A 26,018-nucleotide genomic window follows, 5' to 3' on the forward strand; every position below is an offset into this window, starting at 1 on the left:
AGGGAGGGGGGATTGTGGTCTTGAACACTGAGGATTATAACACAGAATGCAAAAGAATCCTCAATGATCCCCTAACGTATAAGCAAATTAAAGGGGACCCCACGCCTGATACTAAAAAACGCTTGTTTAATATATTAGAGATAGGTAGTTATCTGAATATACTGAGTAAAAAAGAGTTAGATTTTGTCATGGTTGTTTACCCCCAAAAAAACGGTATTTTACCAACTACCGAAAATACATAAAAGCCTTTCCAATCCCCCGGGCAGACCCATTATTTCTGGGATAGGGTCCCTTAACATGCAACCTATCCCAGTATATAGATGCCATATTACAACCTTATGTTAAAAAGGCGAGGTCATATTTAAAGGATAGTGGGGACATATTGAGAAATATAGAGGGTCTACAATGGAAACAAGATTATCTAATGGTAACATGTGACGTTACGTCACTGTATACTGTTATTAAACATGATTTGGGACTAAAAGCAGTAAGGAAAATTCTATATGAGGATCCCACCATGCTAGTGGAACAAGTGGAATTTGTGATTGAATGGATAGACTTTATACTAAATAATAATTTCTTTTGGTACGGTAACGATGTCTATCTACAAATCAATGGTACCACTATGGGGACCAGGTTCGCCCCAAGCTACGCCAATATCTTTATGGCCCACTGGGAAAATCTTTTCATCTGGCTAGGCCACCAGTGGGGGGCGAACCTGGTCATCTATAGACGGTACATTGATGATTGTTTCTTTGTATGGAAGGGGAAGGAGTCAGAGCTCTTGGAGTTCCTTACGTAGATCAACAAAAATGACTATAATTTATCCTTCACTTACAAGTACAGTCCTACCAGTATAGATTTTTTGGATTTGGTCCTATACACAGATCAACACAACAGTCTCAAGTCCAAGACTTATTTTAAGAGTGTAGATGTGAACAGCTATATTCTAACTTCAAGCTGTCACTATCCCTCTTGGTTATCAGGGGTGCCTTTTGGTCAATTTCAAAGGGTCAAGAAAAATTGCACTGACCCTGATATATGCGATCAACAACTCCAGAAAGTAAGGCAACAATTTATGGAAAAAAGATATGACGTAGATACATTGGATGCAGCCCTCTCTAAAGTTACAAGTATAGAACGTGAGAATATCCTGCACAAAGAAAAAGGAGTTAAGTCGAACTCAAACACCGAAGACCTATGCCCTCTAGTGTTTAATTACAGTGCTCAAGCATACAACATAAAAAAAAAGTATTCAGAAGCATTGGCATTTGTTACGACAAGACACAGCTCTGGCCATGCTTTTACCTACAAAGCCCAGAATAATCTTTAGGGGGGCTCCTACACTAAGAAATAGATTGGTACATAGTTTCAACAAGCCTATAAAATCTAATCATTTCTTGAGTGGCTTAAAGGGATACCACAAATGTGGCAAGTGCCACATATGTAAATTAAGTAATGAAGGGAAAAATTGTACAACCTTCCAATCTTCAATAACTAAACAAATATTTAACATTAAGGACTGCATCACATGTAATAGCAAACAGGTCATATATAAGCTAGAATGCCCATGTGGCCTTCAGTACGTGGGTCAGACCAAAAAACGCTCAAAGTTAGACTTAGAGAACATGTCTACAATATAAAAAGAGGATTTGATAAACACACACTCTCTAACCATTTTAGAACACATCACAACTGTGACCCCACTCTCCTGTCATTCTGTGGTATTGAAAAGATAGAAGTACCCTGGAGGGGAGGTGAATTGAGTAAAATTTTAACATACCGGGAAATGTTCTGGATTTATAATCTGAAGACCCTTGCCCCCCTAGGCTTAAATGCATAACTAGAACTAGTGAATATATTATAATTTTATTGGATTTGTATTTCTACATATTATCCTTTCACATAAGTATTAGTGTATATACCTCTTTTTCAGTTAGGAGGACAAAAAGAAAGTAGCTATAATCCATGTGGGATATGTACCTTTAGAGTAACAATTGAAGCTATTAAAAACAGTATAGCATTTAAAAATCTCTATATCTGAAAGATGGCGTTTTAGGCTTTACCCTAATATAGAATACTACTACGTCCCTTATATTTTTGCTATGTTGGGAGTTTTTTGGTTCATATGAAGTACTTAGTCCTTTAAGAAATTAACCAATTTTTGTCTCTACAAAATAATGCGAGATTATTAGATAACCCAATTTTACATTTTATTATTATTATTAATGCAACCTTAAGATATAGATTGCTTATTTATTCATTATTTTATTTTTTTATTTACTTTATTCACATTGTTTTTATGTGTACACATTAAGGAAACGCTCCAAACCACAAATAGTGGAACCCTTGAGTCTTTATTGCATATTTATAAAGTGAATACACACTTTAACAATGTTAAAGGAAGTTAAATCAATGTATCAACTATAACTCCTAGTATTGTTGCAATTGTATGATTTGGATTTTGTGTGTTTCACAAGCATTTTTATGGATACATTTTTATGTTATTTGTTCTCTGAAACAGACCTGGGAAGGTACTGTTTGGTTTTAGTATTTTTATGTTTGTTAGAGTTACTTAAAATTTTATGTGAAGGTATACACCTTTAACAATTCGAATCAATTTTGCCCGGCAAAGTATTTAACTGCCAAGCCAGGCAGTAAGCACCTATCTTGAAAAAGCCCTCGGAGTAAGGGCGAAACGCGTTGATAAGGTGCCAGCAGAAGGTTTCATTCATAGCATACCCTGCTCTACAAGTTCCGGATAGGAGCCGTTTATATTGCAAGTTGTTTTTTCCCCGCGAGTGCCAACACAGACAGCCCTCCCGAGTGCACCGGGCAGTTGCTGTCTTTTGAGGAAAACCGGAGCTCCACCTGGACTTTACACAAGCGAGCACGGAGTCCTTCTTCTTTTTCCCTGCTTCACGATGAGTATTAAAGACTTTTTTTTTATGTAAGAGTATTTATGTAGGGGGGGAGTTTATATTTGTATTTGGAGAAATAAATTGTGTCACAGAGTTACACCATATCCAGTTTTGTCTCCCTTTATCTAAGGTATCTCCACATAGATTTGGACCCCCACCATCCACTACATCATTGGACTGTTATTGTGCAGAACTTTTACTGAGTTTTTGCTGACTTTGGACTTTTTTTACATTTGTTTTTGTCTATATATGGATTTTTTTTATTCACTTTTGTCTATATTTTTCTACTTATATTTTGGATCTTAGTTGCTTTTACCTTTGATCTTTTAAGTTTACAAGGTTTGATTATCCTTTATCACTCTTGATGTGTATTAGTATCTTTCTCTAATTGATAAAGCATTGAATAGTAAGTTGACAATTAATTTGCTATATCCTGAGGATTATATAATTTATCACTCCTTTTAGAGACTATATAAGGGATTTCAGCTCGTAATTTTTTTTGTTTAACTTTACCAGCTAAAAGTCTACCAGCTTTATTTCCCGTGACATAATGTGATTGGTTTAATAGTCTCATATGTTTCCCTGTTTCCAAAAGTTGTAAATCATGTAAAGCTGACCTAATCATCATCAATTGTGAATGTGAACGTTAGGTAGGATGAGCTTTATGTGTTGCCTCCACCATAGTCAACTCCTGTTCTAATTTACTCATTTCCTGTAAACGTGATCTCTTTACCCGTGCTCCTAGCTGTATTAACATACCTCTTATAACTGCCTTATGGGCTAGCCATTGGGTAATAACATTAGGCTGGCAGTTAGCATGATTTCTAAAAAAAAACATCTCCACCTGAGATTGCAACTTTCAGAGGTATTCATTAGCATCTAATAAGCCATCATTTAAACACCATGCACTTTCCCCCCTTACTGAAAATGACACCTTTATCTTAATACTTAACCCCTTAAGGACACATGACATGTGTGACATGTCATGATTACCTTTTATTCCAGAAGTTTGGTCCTTAAGGGGTTAAAGGCACATGGTCTGACCACGTTTTTGGGCCTATTTGTGCACTAATTGCGGAGGGCAGGATTTTAATGTCCAGCAGACATAGATCTCTTCTAGTAAAAGTCTTATGTACAGTTGAGTAATAAGTAAAGTCTCTCTCACTAGTGTAGAGATTGTGCCATATATCATAATAGTCAAAATCATACAGTAAAGTCTTCAAATATTGACCAAGGTGGACAGATAGCTGTTTCGGTGGTTTATCCTCTACTCTTTTAATATCAAAAGAAGGGTCTGGAACACGGTTAAAATCACCACAAACCACTGCTGCTTTTGATTTCAACATTTCATGCTCTAACATTCTACGTTTATGAGGGCTGTTTAGACCTTTAACATTTAAAGTAAGTATAGTGAACTAATTGCCCATGGTCCTTACACAACAAACTTCAACAAAAGTAAATGTCTATATTTTAAATAGAAAATAATATTTTTAAAGGCTCCCGATAGTGGCAAGTACTTTATATCACCCTGCTGGTTCTTGGTATCGTGAGTAACAGAGTTCCTGGCAGACAGTTCTTGTGCTGATGTTGTTCAAGGAGAACATTTATAATTATGTTGTGAGTGATACAACAGAATAAAGACAAATTACCCCATGTGTGGGTTATTGTTGTTCTAAGATTTCTGCTTCACAATAATAGCTTATAGTACAGTTAATTGGGACAGATATAGTAGGGTGGAAATTTCTAAACTGACTTTTGACAAAGGTAGCCTCTTATGTGCCTCGTTTACAATCACAGAGTGCAACAGATTGTAGTGCTAATATCTATATATGGAGATTTCATTGCTCTGTGCTGATTTCATGCACCTGTTAGTAATGGTAAGGCCAAAACACATTTGTTTGGCCATACAGTAATCAGCAAAATTCTGGTCCTGCAACAGCAGAGATGATGACAGAGTCATGTGGCAGCATGATTTTTCTATTCCAACACTTATCTAGTTATTTACCTAGTTGTACCTAACATTGGCTAACATTTAAAGCACCTTCGTATTTTACACTTTTAAATTTAGAAAAGAATGCTTACATTTTTTAATTTGTGTTCCAAATTTTACTGCATGGAGCTGTAAAACCCAAAATGAGGAAGGGGGCATTTATAAAAACAAAGAAGATTATTCAGGGAATATCAAGGTAAAATGCTTGAGCACATACAGAACACACATAAAATAAAAAGAAATGCAATGTAAATTGAACAGATTTCCTTCTGAACTTTGAAGAGGACTTAATCTTTAAGGGTAGCAAAAGAACAATATGAAAGCAGTCTGCAGTAAAACCAGCTGAACATCTTAATATACAATTGTACACAATTTAGATATTAAAAATTACATGAACATGCCACATTTTTTTTTAGCATACATTAAAAAAACATTATTCTGGGAATTTTACAAATTATATGACTGATAAGTCCTACTAAAATATATAACAGAAAATATAAATATATCAGGACTACTTTATACCAATAAGAGAAGCCTGCCCCATGATCGGTTTATACGTAATGGATATTTTACCACTAACTGACATTGTATTGAGTTTATATTATATTTATTATGCACAAACAGTATAGATCACACCAATAAAAATATTGGCTGCATTAAATACCACATCATTGACATTATATTGACAACATTATATTTACTATGCACAGACAAGTTTCAATGCGTGCATGCAATTACCAGTCTGAGAACTAAAAGTCATAAATACAAATTTTCAATTAATGCATATTATCAAGAACCAAAACAGATCTTTGATGCTGTATTTCAAATGTACCATAAAACTTGCACTAGGCACTTCACTCACCCATAAGATGCAGCTTGCTCTCTGTGCTCTGAAGAAGCACTGCACTAACTGAATCCAGATTTTCATAGCTGCTACACCCTAATGGTCCTGTACGTGTCTCTGTGGCCTATAATCACAGACATGTAAGGATATTATTGAAGAGGTATTCAAGTTCATTTCTTAAAAAAAGGAAATATATACATTTTTTAATTAAACTATTGATTAAATAGGGAAGGCTGCCACCCTGATAAGAGTAAATAAAAAATAGAATACTATACTGTATAAATAAAATTAAGGTGTACCAAAAAAAAATACAAACTATATATTAAAAAGATATACAGTGTACTCTTTATTTTTGTTTATAAGAGAAACAAAACATCCATATAAAAAAGTAAGCAATTAGAGCAATTATCATGTTTAATATATCAAATAAAAGCACATAAATCGTGCAAATATAGCATGAGCAAGGTAAACAACACATAAAGATAGCTCAGTGCAATAGACAACATGTAAGTAAACAAACCATGAACCACTGAGAGATGCAATATTGTACAATGTAGGTGAATAGATCACAAGTAACTTGAAAAAACTGTAGATAAAATGTAGCCAGTCTGGGATAAATATCTATAATCCAATACAACACAGCATGTATTGCAACAATATATTGCACAAAGTATGTTGCACAACGCAGGTGAATGATATGAAAGCCCTGTGGCAAACAGTGTTACCAGCCTGGGGTAGATGTAGATGTGTGTGTGTGTATATATATATATATATATATATATATATATATATATATATATATTTATTTATTTATTTATTTATTTATTTGTGGTCGGAACTTAATTTGTATATGAAAATAGAAAAGAGGGGGAAAGTTGGTAGTGGTGTGCCAAAACCAACGTACGAGTAGGCCAAGTAGTGGTAATGTAGTGATGATAGTAAGTTATTAGATGAAATGGTGGGAGGGGTCGCTCTAACAGGAACCAGCATATAGGGAAAACTCCTCCCACAAATTCAGGTCTATGGCCTTTTACTTGTGGTCAGAACTTAATTTGTATATGGAAAGGTTGGTAGTGGTGTGCTGAAACCAATGTACAGGTAGGCCTGTAATAAAGAGGGTAACAGCTATTGCAGAAAACACACTTTATTGCATAATTTACAATGCTAGACATGAAAAAGCTTTCCTGAGTTCTTTCTCAGGATGTGGAATATAGGTGCTTTAGACAGAGGATTTCCATCTGCCCATTCTTTTGATGATATGGACTGGTGTACCCGTACTGGAGGCTGAGGTTGCTGCCCCAATTCTGAATGAATGGCCGGAAAATGAGGCGGGGTTATGTACCAATCTTACCAGTAGTGTTCCAACGTGGAATATGAATTTAAACGTGGTAAGTGGGTGTCCGTGAAGAAGTAGCAGGGGCGAGTAACGTGGGAGCCTGATGCACATGGATAGAAATAAGTCAAGTATTTTAATGTGACACCGGAGGTTCTCTGTAGGAAACACCGTGATTGTAGTTGGGTAGTTTGTGTGATTGGTTTTAGATGAGTGTAACGACATAACGGGACAAAGTGTCAGCTGCCATATTATGAATGCCGACGATGTGTTCGCACACTAGAAAAAAAATTGGCGGCCAGCCACATCAATCTCTGTATTAACTGCATTATAGTTAAGGAGGAAGAGCGTAGTTTATTAACGATCTCGCAAGCCGCCAAATTGTCTGAGAAACTCTTGACTGCATTACCGGCCCACAGATGACCCCAAGTATGAGCTGCTGCTACAATGGTATAGATCTCGAAAAGGGCTGAAGTTTCCCTGAAGACCGGTAAGGTAAGTGTTTCTTGAAGCCAAACATCCCTGAACCAGTGTTTACCAAAAATTGCAGCAAACCCTGAGTGTCAGTCCAAATTAAAAACCCTGCTGCGTCAGTCCAAATTAAAGGGGAGTGGTCGGTCAGTGGGGGAATGAACATGCAGATGCCGTTCCACTCTGCTAGGAAGTGCTTCCACATGAGTAAATTGGCTATGGCTGGGGGGTTGAGGACTATGGTGCCATCATTAGGCACACCGGGTAGGAGGCAGAGTAACCTGGAGATGAAGGATCTCTCCTGTGGAATGATACGCATCGCAAAATTGAGGTATCCCAGTAAAGACTGGAGATCCCCTTGAGCACAGTACCTTTTTGAAGGAACTGGTAGAGTTCTTGTCTGATGCGTACCAATTTCACATCGGGGAGGTGTGCCTGCATAGAGTTTAGTGAGATACCCAGGAATACCAACTGTGTTGTGGGGCCTATATTGTTTTGTCAGAGGACAATGGGACATATAGTGCCAAAAACAGTGCAGTGGTGCTAATGATACAACTTGGAGTGAGGGAACCTGCCTAGTGTAGGGCATCTGACACGATTCAGGAGCAGCCAGCAAAGAGTGTCTGCAAATATGTCGAACAGCTTCGGGCTGCTCCTGGAGCCGAAAGTGAGTCTGGTGGTGAAGTAATAACAATCTCTCCATTTGATGTCGTGGATATGCCAGAGATACGGATGGATCGGTAGTAATTTGAAGGCGTTAGTTATATCTGTGTTGCTGAGCCAGGCTTGTTCACCAGCCAGTAGAATCAGGGCCAGATTAAGAGCCCAGAGGGCCTGGAGCTGACAATTATGATGGGCCTAATTGCAGAATCTTATCGACCAAAAACACTAAAACATACCTCACAAGCGTCATGTATCTGATGGAGATGGCGTTGGAGGGAAACTCAAAAGATGCAGCTATATGAAAACACATACTCTATGCTAATTTTTCTCTAATTTATGCTTTCATTTTCAAGTAAATGCAGAACCCCTAACAGCAGTGTCCAGTGAAGCAGGAAGTCAAAGGGAAGGGTAAAAGGGTGTGCCACTGACGCAAATCACGTGACCAGACCTGCCAAACGGGGTGAACATGCCCAAAAAGGGGGCATGTCTGTCCAAAGAATTGGAGGGCCAGCCTGGCATGAATGCTGTCCAACTAAGGGCATACTATGCAGGCAGCACCCAGAGCTTGACATAAATGCATCAAATGATGCGCCTACCCCACGCTTTCTAAGGACTGTCCCCTAGCACTCACATGTCCACTTGTCTCCTTATCATCTTACTAGCAGGCAGACGTTCCTGGTATATAGTCTGGGACAGAGTAAAGGTGTATATAGTGAGTGTAGAAGAAAGAGGACATGTCACAGTGTTAGAGAAACCAAAGTCTGCATTACCTACCGTATTTTTCGCTCCATAAGACGCACTTTTTTTCCCCTCAAAAGTGAGGGGAAATGTCTGTGCGTCTTATGGAGCGAATATGAAGCTTTACTTACCTGTCTTGCAGCGTTGGCCGGCAGCACAGGGCGCACCGCGGTAGCGGAACTTGAATTTCATGTTCCGGTTTCCGGCGGGACTGAAAGGAAGTGTGCACAAGCTGAGTGCGCACTTCCTTTCAGTCCCGCCGGAAACCGGAACATGAAATTCAAGTTCCACTACCGCGGTGCGCCCTGTGCTGCCGGCCAACGCTGCAAGACAGGTAAGTAATTATGGGACAAGGGGACAGTATGGGAGAGAAGAATATGGGGAGGGGGATGAAGTCTATGGGGGGGGGGGGGGGAGATGAAGTCTATGGGGAGGGGGGGAGATGAAGTCTATGGGGAGGGGGGGGATGAAGTCTATGGGGAGGGGGGGAGATGAAGTCTATGGGGGGATGAAGTCTATGGGGAGGGGGGGGAGATGAAGTCTATGGTGAGGGGGGGGAGCAGGGCCGGCGCGTCCATAAGGCGGCACAGGCGGCCGCCTTAGGGCGCACCGGCTCTGGGGGCGCCAGATTTCAGTGACCGGCAGGAGGGAAGCGCTCCCTCCTGCCAGGTCACCTTCTGGACCCCCGGCGGGCGGCAGCGTTCTAATGAGAGGATGCGAGGGAGCTCTAACCTGTCTGCTCTGCTCCCTCGCGCGTCGTGTGCTGATGCTGCGGGAGCCGGAATATGACGTCATATTCCGGCTCCCGGCATCAGCAGACAGCCCGCGAGGGAGCAGAGCAGACAGGTTAGAGCTCCCTCGCAGCCTCTCATTAGAACGCTGCCGCCAGCCGCACGGAAGCCCCATTGAACCCCAGGGACACATCCACACCAGCTCTCCAGGTAGGGAGGCTGGGTGGATATTAATATTTAATTGTGTGTGTCTGAAAGTGTATGTGTGAGTGTCTGTGTCTGAAAGTGTATGTGTGAGTGTGTGTGTGTGTCTGTGAGTGTGTGTGTCTGAAAGTGTGTGTTTCTGAAAGTGTGTGTGTGAGTGTGTGTGTCTGTGTCTGAAAGTGTATGTGTGAGTGTGTGTTTGTCTAAATGTGTGTGTGTCTGTGTATGTGTTTGTCTGTGAGTGTGTGTCTGAAAGTGTGTGTGTCTGAAAGTGTATGTGTGAGTTTGTGTGTGTGTCTGAGTGTGTGTGTCTGTGATTGTGTGTGTGTATGTGTCTGAAAGTGTATGTGTGAGTGTGTGTTTGTCTAAATGTGTGTGTCTGTGTATGTGTTTGTCTGTGAGTGTGTGTCTGAAAGTGTATGTGTAAGTGTGTGTTTGTCTGTGAGTGCGTGTGTGTATGTGTCTGTGAGTGTGTGTGTATGTGTCTGTGAGTGTGTGTGTATGTGGCTGTCAGTGTGTGTATGTGTTTGTCTTTGTGTGTGTATGTTTTTCTGTGAGTGTGTGTCTGTATGTGTTTGTCTGCGAGTGTATGTATGTGTGAGTGTGTGTATGTGTTTGTGAGTGTGTGTCTGTGTATGTGTTTGTGAGTGTGTGTCTGTGTATGTGTTTGTGAGTGTGTGTCTGTGTTTGTCTGTGATTGTGTGTGTCTGTGTATGTGAGTGTGTGTATGTGTCTGTGTGTGTCTGTGAATGATTGTATGAATGTGTGTGTCTGTGTGTGTGTGTGTGTGTGTGTGTTTGTAAGTGTCTGTCAAATCAGTGAGAGTATGTTTGTGATTGAGTGTGTGTCTGTCAATGAATGAATGAGTGTGTGTCAGATCAGTGAGTCTGTGTCTGTCAGTGACGTCTGTGTGTTTGTCATTGAGTGTGTGTGGCTGTTAGTGTGTATACACCACTGAGTGTAGCGTGGCGGAGCGGAGCGCAGTACAGGAGCTTCTGTTTCCTGTACCCGGCCAGACTGAGAGGAGGTGCTCACTGAGAGAGCACTTCCTGTCAGTCCAGCCAGGTACAGAAAACTGAAGCTCCTGTAGAGGGTCTGCTCCGCAACGCTACAAGACAGGTAGGAGGCACACCAGGAAGGGGAGTGTGACTGCTAAGAGAGTGGGGGGTGCACCAAGGGACAGAGAGGGGAGGGGAGAGAAAAACCAAGGGACAGGGAAAAGAGGGGGGAGGGGAGAGGAACACTAAGGGACGGGGAAGAGGGAGGGGCTGGTTAGGAGGCACATAGGTGAAGATGTTAATTTTAGAGGGGGGGGCGGAAAAATTCATCTTCGCCTATGTACCCAAAAATCCTTGCACCGGCCCTGGGGGGGAGATGAAGTCTATGGGGAGGGGGGGAGATGAAGTCTATGGGGAGGGGGGGAGATGAAGTCTATGGGGAGAGGGGGGAGATGAAGTCTATGGGGAGAGGGGGGGAAGTCTATGGTGAGAGGGGGGAGATGAAGTCTATGGGGAGAGGGGGGGGAGATGAAGTCTATGGGGAGGGGGGAGATGAAGTCTATGGGGAGGGGGGAGATGAAGTCTATGGGGAGGGGGGAGATGAAGTCTATGGGGAGGAGGGGGAGATGAAGTCTATGGGGAGGGGGTGGATGAAGTCTATGGGGAGGGGGTGGATGAAGTCTATGGGGAGGGGGTGGATGAAGTCTATGGGGAGGGGGTGGATGAAGTCTATGGGGAGGGGGTGGATGAAGTCTATGGGGAGGGGGTGGATGAAGTCTATGGGGAGGGGGTGGGTGAAGACTATGGGGAGGGGGTGAGTGAAGACTATGGGAGAGAGGAGAAGACTATGGGAGGGGGGGACACTATGGGACAGGGAAGAAAAAAAATATTCTGTACAAACTGTCCCATAGTAAGAAACACTATGGGACAGTTTGTTCAGAATATTTTTTTTCTGGGTTTCTTCCTCTAAAAACTAGGTGCGTCTTATGGTGAGGTGCGTCTTATGGAGCGAAAAATACGGTAATTACCTAATTTTATTGTCAGTCAGTCCACACAAGTTTTGTTGCCATATATCCCTCTTTAACAAACTTAAAGGGACACTATATTCACCAGAACAACTACAGATTATTGTATTTATTCTGGTAAGTAGAATCATTCCCTTTAGGCTTTTTGCAGTAAACAATGTCTTTTCAGAGAAAATAACTCCACTGGCCACTCCTTAGATGGCGGCTAGAGGTGCTTCCTGGGGCAGTACTGCCTAATGTGCAGCACTGCCATTCAGTGTCTCCACCCTCTGCATGCAGACACTGAACTTTCCTCATAGAGATGCATTGATTCAATTTATCTTTATGAGGAGATGCTGATTGGCCAGGGCTATGTTTGACTTGTGCTGGCTCTGCCCCTGATCTGCCTAGTTGACAGTCTCAGCCAATCCTACAGGGAAGCATTGCAATTTGCTCAGACCACCACTTCTGATGATGTCAGCAGACAGAGTCAGTTCAGAGGCAGAGCCAGCAGCTGCAGACTACAGAATACAAGTAAGATTTTACTATATTTAAGGAGGCAAGAAGGGGCCAGGGGGGTTAGATGGTGTTTTTTACATTATAGGGTCAGAAATACATGATTGTGTTCCTGACCCTATAGTGTTCCTTTAAGCAAGAGTATGTGAAGAGTAGTTAGGGTTTCCACCTTTCTTGGAAAAAAAATACAAGCCTTAATAATTTGTATAATTAATTAGTTATGCGTGACATCACATGATGTAAATCACAAGGAGTGAAATAAGAGAAAATTCTGTAAAATCACCAACAAACTACTCACAGTTTGATTCTGCTGTATAGAGGAATTGCTCCCAGTGTCTCCCTGTCTCCCAGTCTCGTAAGTCACCCAGTGTCTCAGTGTCCCTATGTATCACAGTGTCAGTGTCCCCATGTAGCCCAGTCCCCTAGTCTCCCAGTGTCTGTGTCCCCATTTCTCCCGTTGTCCCCATGTCTCAGTGTGTCACTAGGATACTAGGGAACACAGTGAGACATGGGGACACAGTCACCTGGGGACACAGAGACCTGGGGACACATGGGGCACATGTGAATACAGACATGGGGACAGAGACATGGGGACACAGAGACATGGGGACACAAACATTTGGGGGAATTAAGACACTAGGGACACTGAGAGACATGGGAACACAGACAGTGGGAGACTAGGGGACACTTGGAGACTAGGGTATACTGAGACACTATGGACACTGGCTGGGAGACAGACACTTGGGGACACTAGGAGACATGCGGACACTTGTGACACCAGTGTCTGTGTCCCCATTTCTCCCGTTGTCCCCATGTCTCAGTGTGTCACTAGGATACTAGGGAACACAGTGAGACATGGGGACACAGTCACCTGGGGACACAGAGACCTGGGGACACATGGGGCACATGTGAATACAGACATGGGGACAGAGACATGGGGACACAGAGACATGGGGACACAAACATTTGGGGGAATTAAGACACTAGGGACACTGAGAGACATGGGAACACAGACAGTGGGAGACTAGGGGACACTTGGAGACTAGGGTATACTGAGACACTATGGACACTGGCTGGGAGACAGACACTTGGGGACACTAGGAGACATGCGGACACTTGTGGACATAGACATGGGAGACATGGGGACACTGGAAGACATGTGGACACTGAGAGACATGGGGACACAGACACTGGGAGACTTGTGGACACTGGGAGACATGGGGACACTGAGGACACTGGCTGGGAGACATGGGGACAATGGGAGACATAGGGACTCTGAGTCAATAGGGACACAGAGATATGGGGACACAGACACTGGGAGACTAGGGGAAACTGAGAGCCGTGGGGACACTGGCTGGGGGACATGGGGACACTGTGTCCCTAGAATCTCCGTGTCCCAATGTCTCAGCTTCTCCCAATGTCCCTATGTCTCACACTGTCCCCATGTGTCTCAGCGTCCCCATGTCTCACAGTGCCCCCTAGTGTCTCAGTGTCACCATGTTTTCCAGTGTCCCCAAGTATCTCAGTGTCCCCAGGTCTCCCAGTGTCCCCTAGTGTGTTTCCCCATGTGTCCTCTAGTGTCTCAGTGTCCCCATGTCTTCCTGCAGCCTTTCACCCTATCCCTCACTTACCTGAGCTGTAGAACTGCTGTCTGGACTCTCTGTGCTGTGTAGCTGCTCCCCCACGGAGCAGTGAGTAGTGAGTAGTAGAGCAGTGAGTAGTGAGTAGTTATATGCTGAAACTTCCTATCCCTGCCTCTCTCCACACACAGTGACCCCAGTGACCCCTACTGGCCGGTGCTGGTATTGCAGATTAATGTCTGTTTATACTAAGAAAATGACCTGCATTTGTATTGCCGTTATTACTGCAATACCGGCTGTGCCAGGCAGCCTCAAATACCGGCTGTGCCATTAAAATACCAGCCAGGAGGCAAACCGAAGAGTAGTGTGTAAAAAAAAAAAAAAAAAGTAAAAAAAAAAAACATTATTTTTTTTTTAAATGGGCCTATTCCATGGGCCTGGGCCTGGAGCTGCAGCTCCATCAGCCCCTATGTTAATCCGGCCCTGAGTAGAATAGCTTGTATGGCTTGATCCACGGAGGCATAATGGAGAGATAATTCTTCAGCCGGTATTACATATATACATAGTTACATAGCTGAAAAGAGACTTGTGTCCATCAAGTTCAGCCTTCCTCACATATGTTTTTGCTGTTGATCCAAAAGAAGGCAAAAAACCCAGTCTGAAGCACTTCCAATTTTGCAACAAACTAGGAAAAAAATTCCTTCTTGACCCCAAAATAGCAGTCAGATGTCTCCTTGGATCAAGCAGCTATTACCCCACTAATTAGAAATTATATCACTGTATGTTATATTTTTGAAAGTATTTATCCAATTGCAGTTTAAACATCTGTATAGACTCTGACAAAACCACCTCGTTAGGCAAAGAATTACATATCCTTATTGCTCTTACTGTAAAGAAACCTTTTTTTTGCCTTAGATGAAATCTCCTTTCTTCAAGCCTAAATGTGTGACCTTGTGTCCTATGTATAGCCCTGTTTATGGATATATTTCCAGATAATGGTTTGTACTGGCCCCAAATATATTTGTATAATGTTATCATATCCCCTCCCAGGCACTGTTTTTCCAAACTAAAGAGTTTTGATTCCTTTTATCAATTTTGTAGCTCGTCTCTGGACTTTTTCTAGTGCCATGATATCTTTCTTTAGAACAGGTGCCCAAAATTGCACAGCATATTCAAGGTGTGGTCTTACCAGCGATTTATAAAGAGGCACAATTATATTTTCATCTCGAGAATTTATGCCCCTATTTATACATGACAAAACCTTACTGGCCTTAGCAACGGCAGATTGACTTTGCATATTGCTACCTAATTTGTTGTCTATAACAATTCCCAAATCCTTCTTGTGTGTGGTTATCCCTAGTTCACTACCATTTAGTGTGTAAATAGCTTGTGCATTCTTAACCCTGAAGTGCATAACTTTGCATTTCTCTACGTTAAATTTCATCTGCCATTTTAGTGCCCAGTCCCCCAATCTATCCAAATCCCTTTGCATCAAGGCAATATCCTGCTCACATTTTATTACTTTACAAAGTTTTGTGTCGTCTGCAAACACTGATACATGGCTTTCAATGCCCATTTCAAGATCATTTATAAATATGTTAAATAGAAGCGGTCCCAAAACAGAACCCTGAGGGACACCACTTACCACAATGTTCTACCCAAGAACACAAATATTCATCTAGACCAATTTATTTTAGTTTGAAGACTAACCTATTGTGAGGAACCGTATCAAATGCCTTGGCATTAGTGAATGTAAACTAGGGTTTTTTGAAGAATGAGGGGTGGACAAATCAATAATCAAACATTTTTTATTAGATTTGATTTTGGTAACCACTCCAATATGGTTTGTGCGCCATGTAGAAAAAGGAGGGTGCGGAAAAGGACCAATCATAAGCCTGATGTGATCTCTCTCCGTATCAACTCGTCAACAGCAGATGGGTTGTTTGTAGCCGAGAGTAAATTGTGGCATTCCAGTGTGCCTGTTGGGAGTGCTACTAACCCTGTATGGAAACTCTCAGAAAAAGCAGAAATCAAATATTGCACCAGTTGAGGGAAGGGGTGGGTGCGTAAATGGTAAGCTAACGTGTCGATGTTGACTTCCGTCAGCCATTTCCTAGAGAAAAGCTTAGAAGGGCACATGACTTTTATTTGTGCCCTGAAGCAGATGGAGCAAATATGCAACAACCTGCAGGCATTGTAGTTGCATGTTCCAGCATTAAAGTTGTTGCATATCTGCGCCTTGCCCAGGGATACTACTGGTCTGCCTAGCTTATCTCTCTGTCCCCTATACTGACTTGACGGAGGGGTTGGAGGATGGTCAGAAGTGGAGGAGTGAGAAGTAGAGTGTTCTGTTTTGCAGGGGCACACGTTGGAGGAGTGTGAGGTAGAGGAGCAAACGCACAAGATGGGGGTCTGTGTCCAACTCTGTGTCCAACTGACTTCAATCGATGCCAGTGTTAGACTGGGTCAGAGCTGCTGCTGCCTGAGATGAAACCAACCTGTGATAATCATAAAAGGCAAAATCCCCGTACTTGTGTCCCAGGTACACCACCTTGTATAAATAGAGGTTGAATTCCTTCCGCCTCTGAGGGTATACAGAGAAGATGACATCTCCGAAGCCGAGAACACATTTTTATTAGAGCTTTTTATTAAGACGTGGGTCTCTTGTTTTGAGGATCACTGACATGTCTCCAAAACTAAAAGCTCTATTCTCTAAAATATCCAGCAAAGCTATAAGCAGAGAGACTAGACTGACATTCTTGCCATCAAGAATGACTTTCCTAATGAAAGCTGGAACAGCATTTACAGCGTGAGGGATGATGTAGGTTTAAAGATGCCTATCTGAAAAAGAACAATTATTAACTTGTGATAAGTGAAGTACTGGGTTATATTCTAGTGTATATATGTATGTATAAACATACCCTAAATTGAGTCAGAGAGAGAAAAACTCTTACGGGATAAGAGTATTTTATGTGAGCCTAAAAGAAAAATGGGGGTATGTGTAATAAAATGTAATAACAGAGGGAAAAAAATAAATAAATTACAAAAAAAAAAAAAATTATATATATATATATATATAAAGGTGATACTTGAAAAATTAGAATATTGTGCAAAAGTTCATTTATTTCAGTAATGCAACGTAAAAGGGTAAACTAATATATGAGATAGACACATTACATGCAAAGCAAGATAGTTAAAGCCGTGATTTGTCATAAGTGCAATGATTATGGCTTATAGCTCATGAAAACCCACATATCTGTAAGTCTGTGAATCTGAGAGTTTGTCAGTGTGCAAATTAGTATGTTTGTGTGTCCGTGTGTGTCTGTATGTCTGTATATATGTGTGTCAGTGTGCACATGTGTGTGTCAGTGTGCATATTTGTATGTATGTATATCTGTGTGTGGGTCAGTGTATCTGTGTTTGTGTCAATGTGTGTATATGTATGTCTGTGCATGTGTGTGACATGTGTGTCAGTGTGCATATATGTATGTATGCGTGTATGTGTCCGTGTGTATCTGTATGTCTGTGTATCTGTCAGTCTGTATATCTGTATCTGTCAATATGTGTATCTGTATGTCTGTATGTCAGTGTGTGCATATGTCAGTCTGTATCTGTAGGTTGTGTGTATGTTAGTTTGTATCTGTATGTCTGTATCTTTGTGTGTGTGTCAGTGGGTATCTGTATGTCTGTATCGTGAGTGTCCACACAGAGTGTGAGCATCCAGTGAGTGTGAGCATCCACACAGACACACTACATTTCCTGCGCACACAGAGACACACTGCATCCCTAGTGCACATGCAGACACACTGCATCCCTAGCGCACACACTACATCCCTAGCACGTACACACTACATCCCCAGCATATACACACAGATATGCTACATCTCAAGCACAGACATACACTACATCCCTAGGACACACACTACATCTCCCATCACACACACAGAGACACATTACACATCCCCAGCACACACACACACACACACACAGAGACACATTACATCTCATATCCAGCACGCACACAGACACAGTACATCCCCAGCACACACACCAGTACTTCTCCAGACTAATTGCATACATCTCACATGACATCTTAACATACTCCTCTGTGGTTTGTTATTGTTGGTGATGCATATTGTACTTGGGTAATATTTTATTACCACTGCAGAAGCATACATGCTGTGACGTTTAATTTAGTGTGCAATTTTGACGGACCACCTGGCACTCCGACCGAATACTTCCATCAATCGCTGCTTCCTAGTACTGACGAGTACCATAAGCACTGCATTGGAGCACCATAACCACCGCAGACCACAGGAACCGCCACAGCTTGGTTGGGGTTTCGCCATCCTCCACCCACTCTTGACCCAAGACCAAGATTCAGCTTCTAGTAGGTAGACCAGAGAGCAGGAACAGGAACAGCTCTTACAAGAGCATAGTGATTATACTCTGGGGAGTATAGTGATTATAGCAATCCCTAGAGTGTAGGTCTCCAATACCCCAAACATGAGCCAAGACTTCATGAAGGTGCACAATGATCTGATCTTTAATGGTTCAGGTTGGCTTTTATACAATTCTCCAGGCCAGAGGAATACCCCCTGGACCTGATGGGGCACAGGAACACAAATGACACAAACCAATCAGAACAAACTTACAGTCTGTGAAACGCCCATGTACAGCACACAATCCCTCCCCTTTGCTTGGGAGATAATTGAGGAAAATCCTGTAAGTAACTCTTATCTCCAGGCAGAAAAAACAAATTTCCCCAAATTTCAGAAAGTACCCCAAAACATAACATACCCCCAACAATGTTACATCTGGATAGCCCTGATCTGGGTGAACAACATATCCAAAAATCACCCGGATCGGAGCGGGGGTTTAAAAGTTTTATGGAAGTCTCTTTTTGACCGGCTTCATGCAAGCATGGCTTCATGCTCAAAACAGTTCCAGGGAATTAGTGCCAGCGGTCGGTCTCTCTTTGTGGAGTACAAAAGTACTTACATTACATGAATGAAGCCTTTTGAAGTGTATTGGGCAAGGTATATTAGAGGGCCCATAGTCACAGGGTAGGAAACAAGCAAACAGGCCTCTCCAAAAACTTGTGTAAAACTCACATAAAAAAGTTTGTCACAAATCTCCCCTCCCAAGGGGGTACTAACCAGGTACCTGACGGTCGGTGCCTGAGTTAGTCAAATAGCCCACCCACAACACACAATTACTGGACCTGAGGACTCTTGTAGTCAGTCTCTGTCCCGGATGTCTCAGGGTTGCTGATTGGGTGTCCGTCACCCCCGATCTTTCGGGTGCTCCCAGGTAGGTAGCTGTGGGAACTTGGTGGGCAGAGGCCAGCGGCGCTCTGCCCAGTAGCAAGCTCTTCTGCTGGAATGGGGGTAGTGGGTATTGCCTTCTCTTCCACTACCCCCAGAACCCAGTTGGGCAGCTGCTGCCGGAGAGGGGGACCGGTTGTCCCCTCTCTCGGTAAGGTACACGGCTGCTGGGGAGTAAGACCGGTTGTCTCAACTCCCTGGAGGGTACACTGCCGCTGGGGAGAGAGAACGATTGTCTTCTTTCCCTGTAACACTGCTGGGTGCTGGGTACCAACCATATGCACTCCCAGGGATGCTTGCTGCTGCAAGGACGAGGGACCAACAATCTCCTCTCCCTGTGATGCTGGCTGCCGCTGGGGAGAGAGACTGGCTATCTCGACTCCCAGGAATGCTGCCTGGTGTTGCATAGTGGGGGCGACAATCTCCACTCCTAGGGATGCTGGTTGCTGCAGGAACGAGGGACCGACAATCTCCTCTCCCTGTGATGCTGGCTGCCGCTGGGGAGAGATACAAGTTGTCTCTTCTCCCTTTACAACACACTGCTGCTGAGGAGTCAGAACAACTGTCTCGATTCCCGGTAGCGAACTGCTTGCTGCTGCTGGGATGAGGATCCGACAATCTCCTCTCCCGGTAATACTGTCTGCCGCTGGGGAGAGAGACTGAATGTCTCCTCTCCCTGTAACACCCTCTGCCGCTGGGGAGTCAGACCGACTGTCTCGACTCCTGGTAACGCTGACTGGTTCTGAACTGCTTGCTGCTGCTGGGGAGATAGGACCAGATGCTTCTCTCCCTGTAATACACACTGCCTCTGGAGAGGGAGACCAACCATCTCCACTCCCAAGAATTTGTCCTGCCTCAGGGGAGAGAGACCGGTTGTCTCCTCTCCCTGTAACACCCTCTGCCGCTGGGGAGTCAGAGCGACTGTCTTGACTCCTGGTGCTGAACCGCCTGCTGCTGCTGGGATGAGGGACCTACAATCTCCTCTCTCTGGAACTCACCGGTTGTCTCCTCTCCCTGTATGGTACACTGCCGCTGTGGCGTGGAACCGACTGTGCCTACTCCCGGTAACTCAGGGTGTTGCTGGGGATCTAGGCCAGCTGCCTAGCACCCTTGTAGGGTCGGTGGAGAGATCTCGGTCCCATCTCCACCTTCCATCTGGAGGTCATCCCAGAACCAGTCTATGAGGTCCCCCACTGTGGTAGCTGGTAGGGAAGCAGGGGGTACCTCAGCCAGGTCTTCCCAGCTGTAGGGTGGCAGATCTGGTTTTGCCGGTCGGGTAGATTGGGGCTGAATTGAGTTGAGCAGGTGTTGGAAGTCCTGCTCCAGTTCCCACTCCCTTGTCACCAGGTGGGTCATGTCTTGTCCCACCTTGCGGTTGTCAGCCCAAACATGCATACCCACACTGTAGTCATAGATGTATCCTCTGTGCTGTCCCATAGTAAACCAGGGTCCCATCTCCACTTGTCATCTGGAGGTCACCCCAGAACCAGTCTATGCGGTCCCCCCCTGCGGTAGCTGGTAGGGAAGCAGGGGGTTCCTCAGCCAGGTCTTCCCAGCTGTAAGGTGGCAGATCGTGTTCTGCCTGTTGGGTATATTGGGGCTGCATTGAGTTGAGCAGGTGTTCGTAGTCCTGCTCCAGCTACATTTCCCATAGGAAACCAGGGCCATCATAATCATCACCTTCTGGCAAGTTGTGCTCGGCTGTTAAGGCAGTATGTTGAACCAAAGGGCCTGGCATGCATTGTCTAGCCAAATCTCCCGCCATACCAGGGTCTCTAGTCTTGTCACCCACTCCTCCAGTGGCCACTCTCCCAAGAGATACATTTGCATCGCCACACTCTTCTGTAGCCGCTGCACATCACTGGGAAGTCTCTCACCCCGCCGCCGCTGGGCAACCTCCAGGGCCTCATACCAGACTTCCTTACGGTTTGCATCCCGGTAGTCTGCAGCCTCCTCCTCTTCGTCATGGAACGCTGTCCGGAAACTAGCAGATTCCATATTGCTGTAGTCAGGGGCGCTGTACGGATACTAGCGTTGCCCTCAATTAAAATTCATACAATACCGGTGTGTCCAGGATGCTTCTGTGCTTTTAGGAAGCCATCCCGTCGCTGCCACCAATGTAACAGATCGCCTGGCACCCCGACTGAGTACCTACACCAAAGCACCACTTCCTAGCTGGAACAGATGACAAACCGCAGCACTTCTTGCCCTCAGTCACCACAGTTTGACTGGGGCCCTGATGCGCCACCTCCTTCCTGGAGCCGAAAGGGGAAATTAGCTCTAACACCCCCAGGCACTGTACGACACTCAGTCCTGGGAGCTCTAGAACCAAATGGAGAATTAGCTCTAGTCCTTACAAGGACTTTCCCCGTTGAATCTCCTGCAAGCTGGTACAGCAGACACAGGAGCAAATCTTCTTTCCTGCTTACACTCCAAAACTGTGTGCCGTCCAGTTATTGGAGGTAAAGAAGATTTGCTCCTGTGTCTGCTGTTCCAGCTTGCAGGAGATTCAAGGGGGAGCTAATTCCCCATTCGGTTCCAGGAAGGAGCTAGTGCTTGTATCTGTGTTAGACATGTGCAATTTGTTTCGGTCCGAATGCTAATTCGGATGAATTTTGGGCCGAATTGCAGAAGTTCCGAAGTGTCAAAGCACAGAATTGCCGAATACCCAGTGAAAGAATGAAGAATATTACACTGTATACCAGTTTAAATAAAAAGTTTACAAACATAGCCAGGATTCAGCTGTAAGCATTTGCAACACTTACAACAATCATACAACAAATAAGTGCACAATATGGAGGAGAGTGAATGAGAAGCTCTAACACCTAAAAGTGGTATCCCCTACACCACTTTAAAATGGATAATCTACATACATGTACACGATGGAGCTTCTGAATAGCTGTTCAATAGATATTCTGGAAAATAAAATTATACAATAATAGGGCAATACAGTATTGTTAAAAAAAAAATATATAGTAAAAAACAAGCCTGGAGTCATACCCTCATATGACTCTGACAGAATGCGTCTTTGGACCATTCAAGAATGTCCAGATCCTTCTTCTACAGAATGCTCTTTGCTTTCCCCCCCTTAGCCGGCTCAGGAATATATAGGTGCCAGGTGACAACAATTAAGTAGCACTGTGGCAAACCTAGCCACTTCTGGACTGTAGTATTAAAGGTTGTCCGTAGGCTGAATATATGCTGTGTATTTTAAACTGTATATGTACCGTATTATGGCCGTTCACATACAAATCCCTTTCGTTTGACGAAACACGGCTATCCAGGCCGTTCGCCATACGAATGCGGGCTCCCCAGGTAGACCACCCACTCACCAGTCGTGTGGCACCAATTAACCGATTGCAACAATGTTGCAATCGGTAATTAAGGGCTCTCCTAGGTGGCCGTCGTTCGGCTACCGACCATGCAGCGGTCGGCCATCTTGGATCCTTTGTCTCTGCAGCGGTGTTCGGTCCTCGAGAGCCTGGAACTGAAAACGGCTACTCAATGATCCGAACACCGCTGGACTTCCAGAGCGTTCGGGAGTTCCGCGTTCGGCACATCCTGTTCCCCATTGATGTTCGGTACTTTTAAACCGAACTCAATGTTTTAATGTATTTTGTGCGGCGTTCGGTTAGTTTAGCTGGGATCGGAGCGGTATTCTCACTAAATGTGCCCGCCGACCCCAGCTATCTACCGAACGGTCATTCGTCTAAAAGCGAGTAAAATTGTATAAAATATGGATTTCTATATAAATTGTCGGTTTTGCTACACGAGGGGATAATCCACTTAATCGTCCATTTTAGTGGGAGTATCCCTCTCGTGCAGAAATGCATGTTGGGATAATTACAATGCCTGATGGGAGAAATCCCCTGTAACATCTGTAAGGAAACCCCTTGCATGGGGAACTGCATAAATATAGAGGTCTGTGAATAAAGCAAGTTAGTTGACTCCCAAACTGTGTTTCGTCCGGTTATTGGGAGGATTGGGGAATATTGCCGTGCTTTCTGCTCTGACTGTGGATTACCTGAAGATACCAACGGATATCGTGGACTAATATACTGCATTCCGTTACAATTGGTGGCAAGCGACGGGATCCGAACCTTACAGCCGAAAAGCAATGTTCGTGTAAACTGGAACTACCGAACAAGGAAAGCAAGGGCAATTCGTATGGAGATTGATTATACCATACTGAAACTACAGACTTTAAAAGAGCTACTGGAAGCCAGGGGTAAGATAGCCAGCAACAAATCTAAAGCTGTGCTGATCGCTGAACTGATGGAGGGAGACGGAGCCCGCAGCGCTACACCTCCACCAGCCGTGGAAGAGACCCCATACCAGAAAGAGCTAAGAACCAGGTTGGCATTTCTGCCACAGCCAGTACCCTTGGAAATATTGACCGTGCTGATATCAGATGTGCATGATTATCTGATGGCAACCCGCACACCAGAGACACCGCCTAGGGCAGAGTCTGTTACTGCCTCCATATACGGACAGGTAAAACCCAAAGTCCCACATCACGCATTTAAAGCATTTTGTGAAGAAAAGGACGACATTGACGGGTATTTACAGGATTTCGAGAGGCTGTGTGATTTGCACGACTTGGAACCCGCAGTATGGGTACCCCTACTGGCAGGCAAATTATCGGGTAGGGCAGCTGAAGCCTACCGCGCTGTGCCCCGAGAGGACAGCAAAGATTACCCTAAAGTAAAGAGGGCGATCTTGGAGAGGTATGCCATTACCCCAGAGGCGTACCGGCGCAAGTTCAGGGGCTTGCGCAAACCTGAGAAAGATTCTCATGCGGAGTGGGCGCATAAGCTGGATCAAGCATCACAAGGCTGGATACAAGCCAGCAACGTGACCAACATGGAAGAATTGAGGCAATTAATGCTGCTGGAGCAATTTTTTAATGGTTTGTCCCCGGAAGCACAAGAATGGGTGAGGGATCGGAAACCACTCACCCTACCCGAAGCCGCTAGATTGGCGGATCAGCATTTTGATGCCAGGAGGCATCACGGACTCCAAAGTAAGACTCTCCCTCGGATTACCGGGCCACCCAATACTTTTTCTCCTACCGGCCCCACAGTACCCCTGACCAGGCCAGCACTGAATAATCCACCACCCCCTTCCCGATACAATGGCCGGGCTAACATTCAGTGTCACACCTGCAAGCAGTGGGGACATATTTCTCGTGAGTGTACGCAGAACCGGAGCCGACAAGCTTGGAACCAGGTGCGACAAAATTTAACACCAAGGGCTGCTGCGCATCACTATCAGGTAGCACCAGCTGCCCAGGAAATGCTGAGCGCTCAAATCGAGGAACCTCTAAGGGTGCTCCACGAAGTGATGTCGGTCCGAGCCACCGACAACCGACAACATCATCGGCAGCTAGTGACCCTGGAGGGGAAGGAGGTACAAGGGCTCCGAGATTCGGGAGCCACTCTAACTTTGGTTGCACCGCATTTGGTACCAGGCGCAACCCACACTGGCGGATCAGTGGCAGTACGGGTGGCAGGGGGAGCAATATACCGGCTACCCACTGCCAAGGTACATTTGGATTGGGGTGTGGGAGAGGGGACTGTGGAAGTGGGGCTTATGCAAAATTTACCCGCAGATGTTGTACTGGGGAATGACTTGGGCCAGATGACTTCCGCTTTTATACCCCAGGCTCCCTATCAGGAGGCCCATCCCGTAACTACACGGCAACAGGCTCGCACCACGGCTACACCGATACACTCTGAGGCTCAGGTAAGAGACCATGACCCCCATCCGACTCCCATGTCCTGGGATACCCCGACCACCTTTGCGACCGAAGTACAGACCGACCCCACCTTACAAATATATAGGGACCGGGCACAAGCTGACCAGACAGGGCTAGAGGGGGAGCGATACACGTGGGAGAAAGGGTTATTATACCGTGTCACGGCAAAGGACGTGGGGGGGTCTGTCACCTTGACCAACAAACAGTTAGTGGTACCGCAGAAATATAGGCAGGAGCTGCTTAGAATTGTGCATGATGGGGGCGGGGCCTGACAGCCAAGATGGCCAGACGTGCTCCATGAGAGCTCTCAAGCCAGCGATCACAAAAAACGAATATCCCGGTTAATCTACCCATGCCAGCAGCACAAAGTGCCCAAAAGCTGAAACAGGACCACATAAGGAGCAGATTGATATCTGTCCCGTACCGACAAACAGACGGAGCAACTACACCGGCTTTGCGGCCTCCACTGGAGCGGACTCTGAGGCCTGGGGGAAGCGGCCGATCTCCCGGCACGGGATCTGCTCACCAGACTCGCTCGAATGCTGCCCTGTTACCTGTTCCCCCCCCTCTGGACCGGCGGGGGTTATCCCGGTCCTCGCTGGGGACGACTACCCCCACACAGCGGCTCAAACAAGCGACTAGGCACACGAAAGTACAAGCCCCAAGGGGCCCACGCAAGATGGCGGCACAAAACGCCCTCGCCGAACCACCCAGGCACACCCAAGCATTCTTTGACCAGCTTCGAACCAGACTCTGGACATCGCTCCACGCAAGAGGTCGACACTTCAAGCTGGTGATGCAAAGTGTGGCGGCGTGGATCCGCCCGGCTACCCGACGCCGCCTGAGTAGAGGCCCACCTCGAGCTCCCAGAGCGGCCTCCAGACAGAGCCACCCTCAGGGCTCAAAACGGCGGGAAACGGCAACAAGCCTACCAGACACC

At 44.9% G+C, this 26,018-nt stretch overlaps 1 protein-coding gene across 2 annotated transcripts in view; it reads right to left on the reverse strand.

Annotated features, from left to right (window-relative positions):
• The window catches only part of BRINP1 (BMP/retinoic acid inducible neural specific 1), a 754,539-nt gene that overhangs the window by 437,002 nt on the left and 291,519 nt on the right, over positions 1 to 26,018 (reverse strand). For both annotated transcript variants that reach the window (XM_063432378.1, XM_063432377.1), the window contains one exon: positions 5,774 to 5,879. In XM_063432378.1, the coding sequence (XP_063288448.1) occupies positions 5,774 to 5,879 (106 nt within the window). The remainder of the gene's footprint in view (positions 1 to 5,773; positions 5,880 to 26,018) is intronic.

This window comes from Pelobates fuscus, chromosome 9, assembly GCF_036172605.1.
Source record: "Pelobates fuscus isolate aPelFus1 chromosome 9, aPelFus1.pri, whole genome shotgun sequence".
In the NCBI taxonomy this organism is placed as follows: Eukaryota; Metazoa; Chordata; class Amphibia; order Anura; family Pelobatidae; genus Pelobates; species Pelobates fuscus.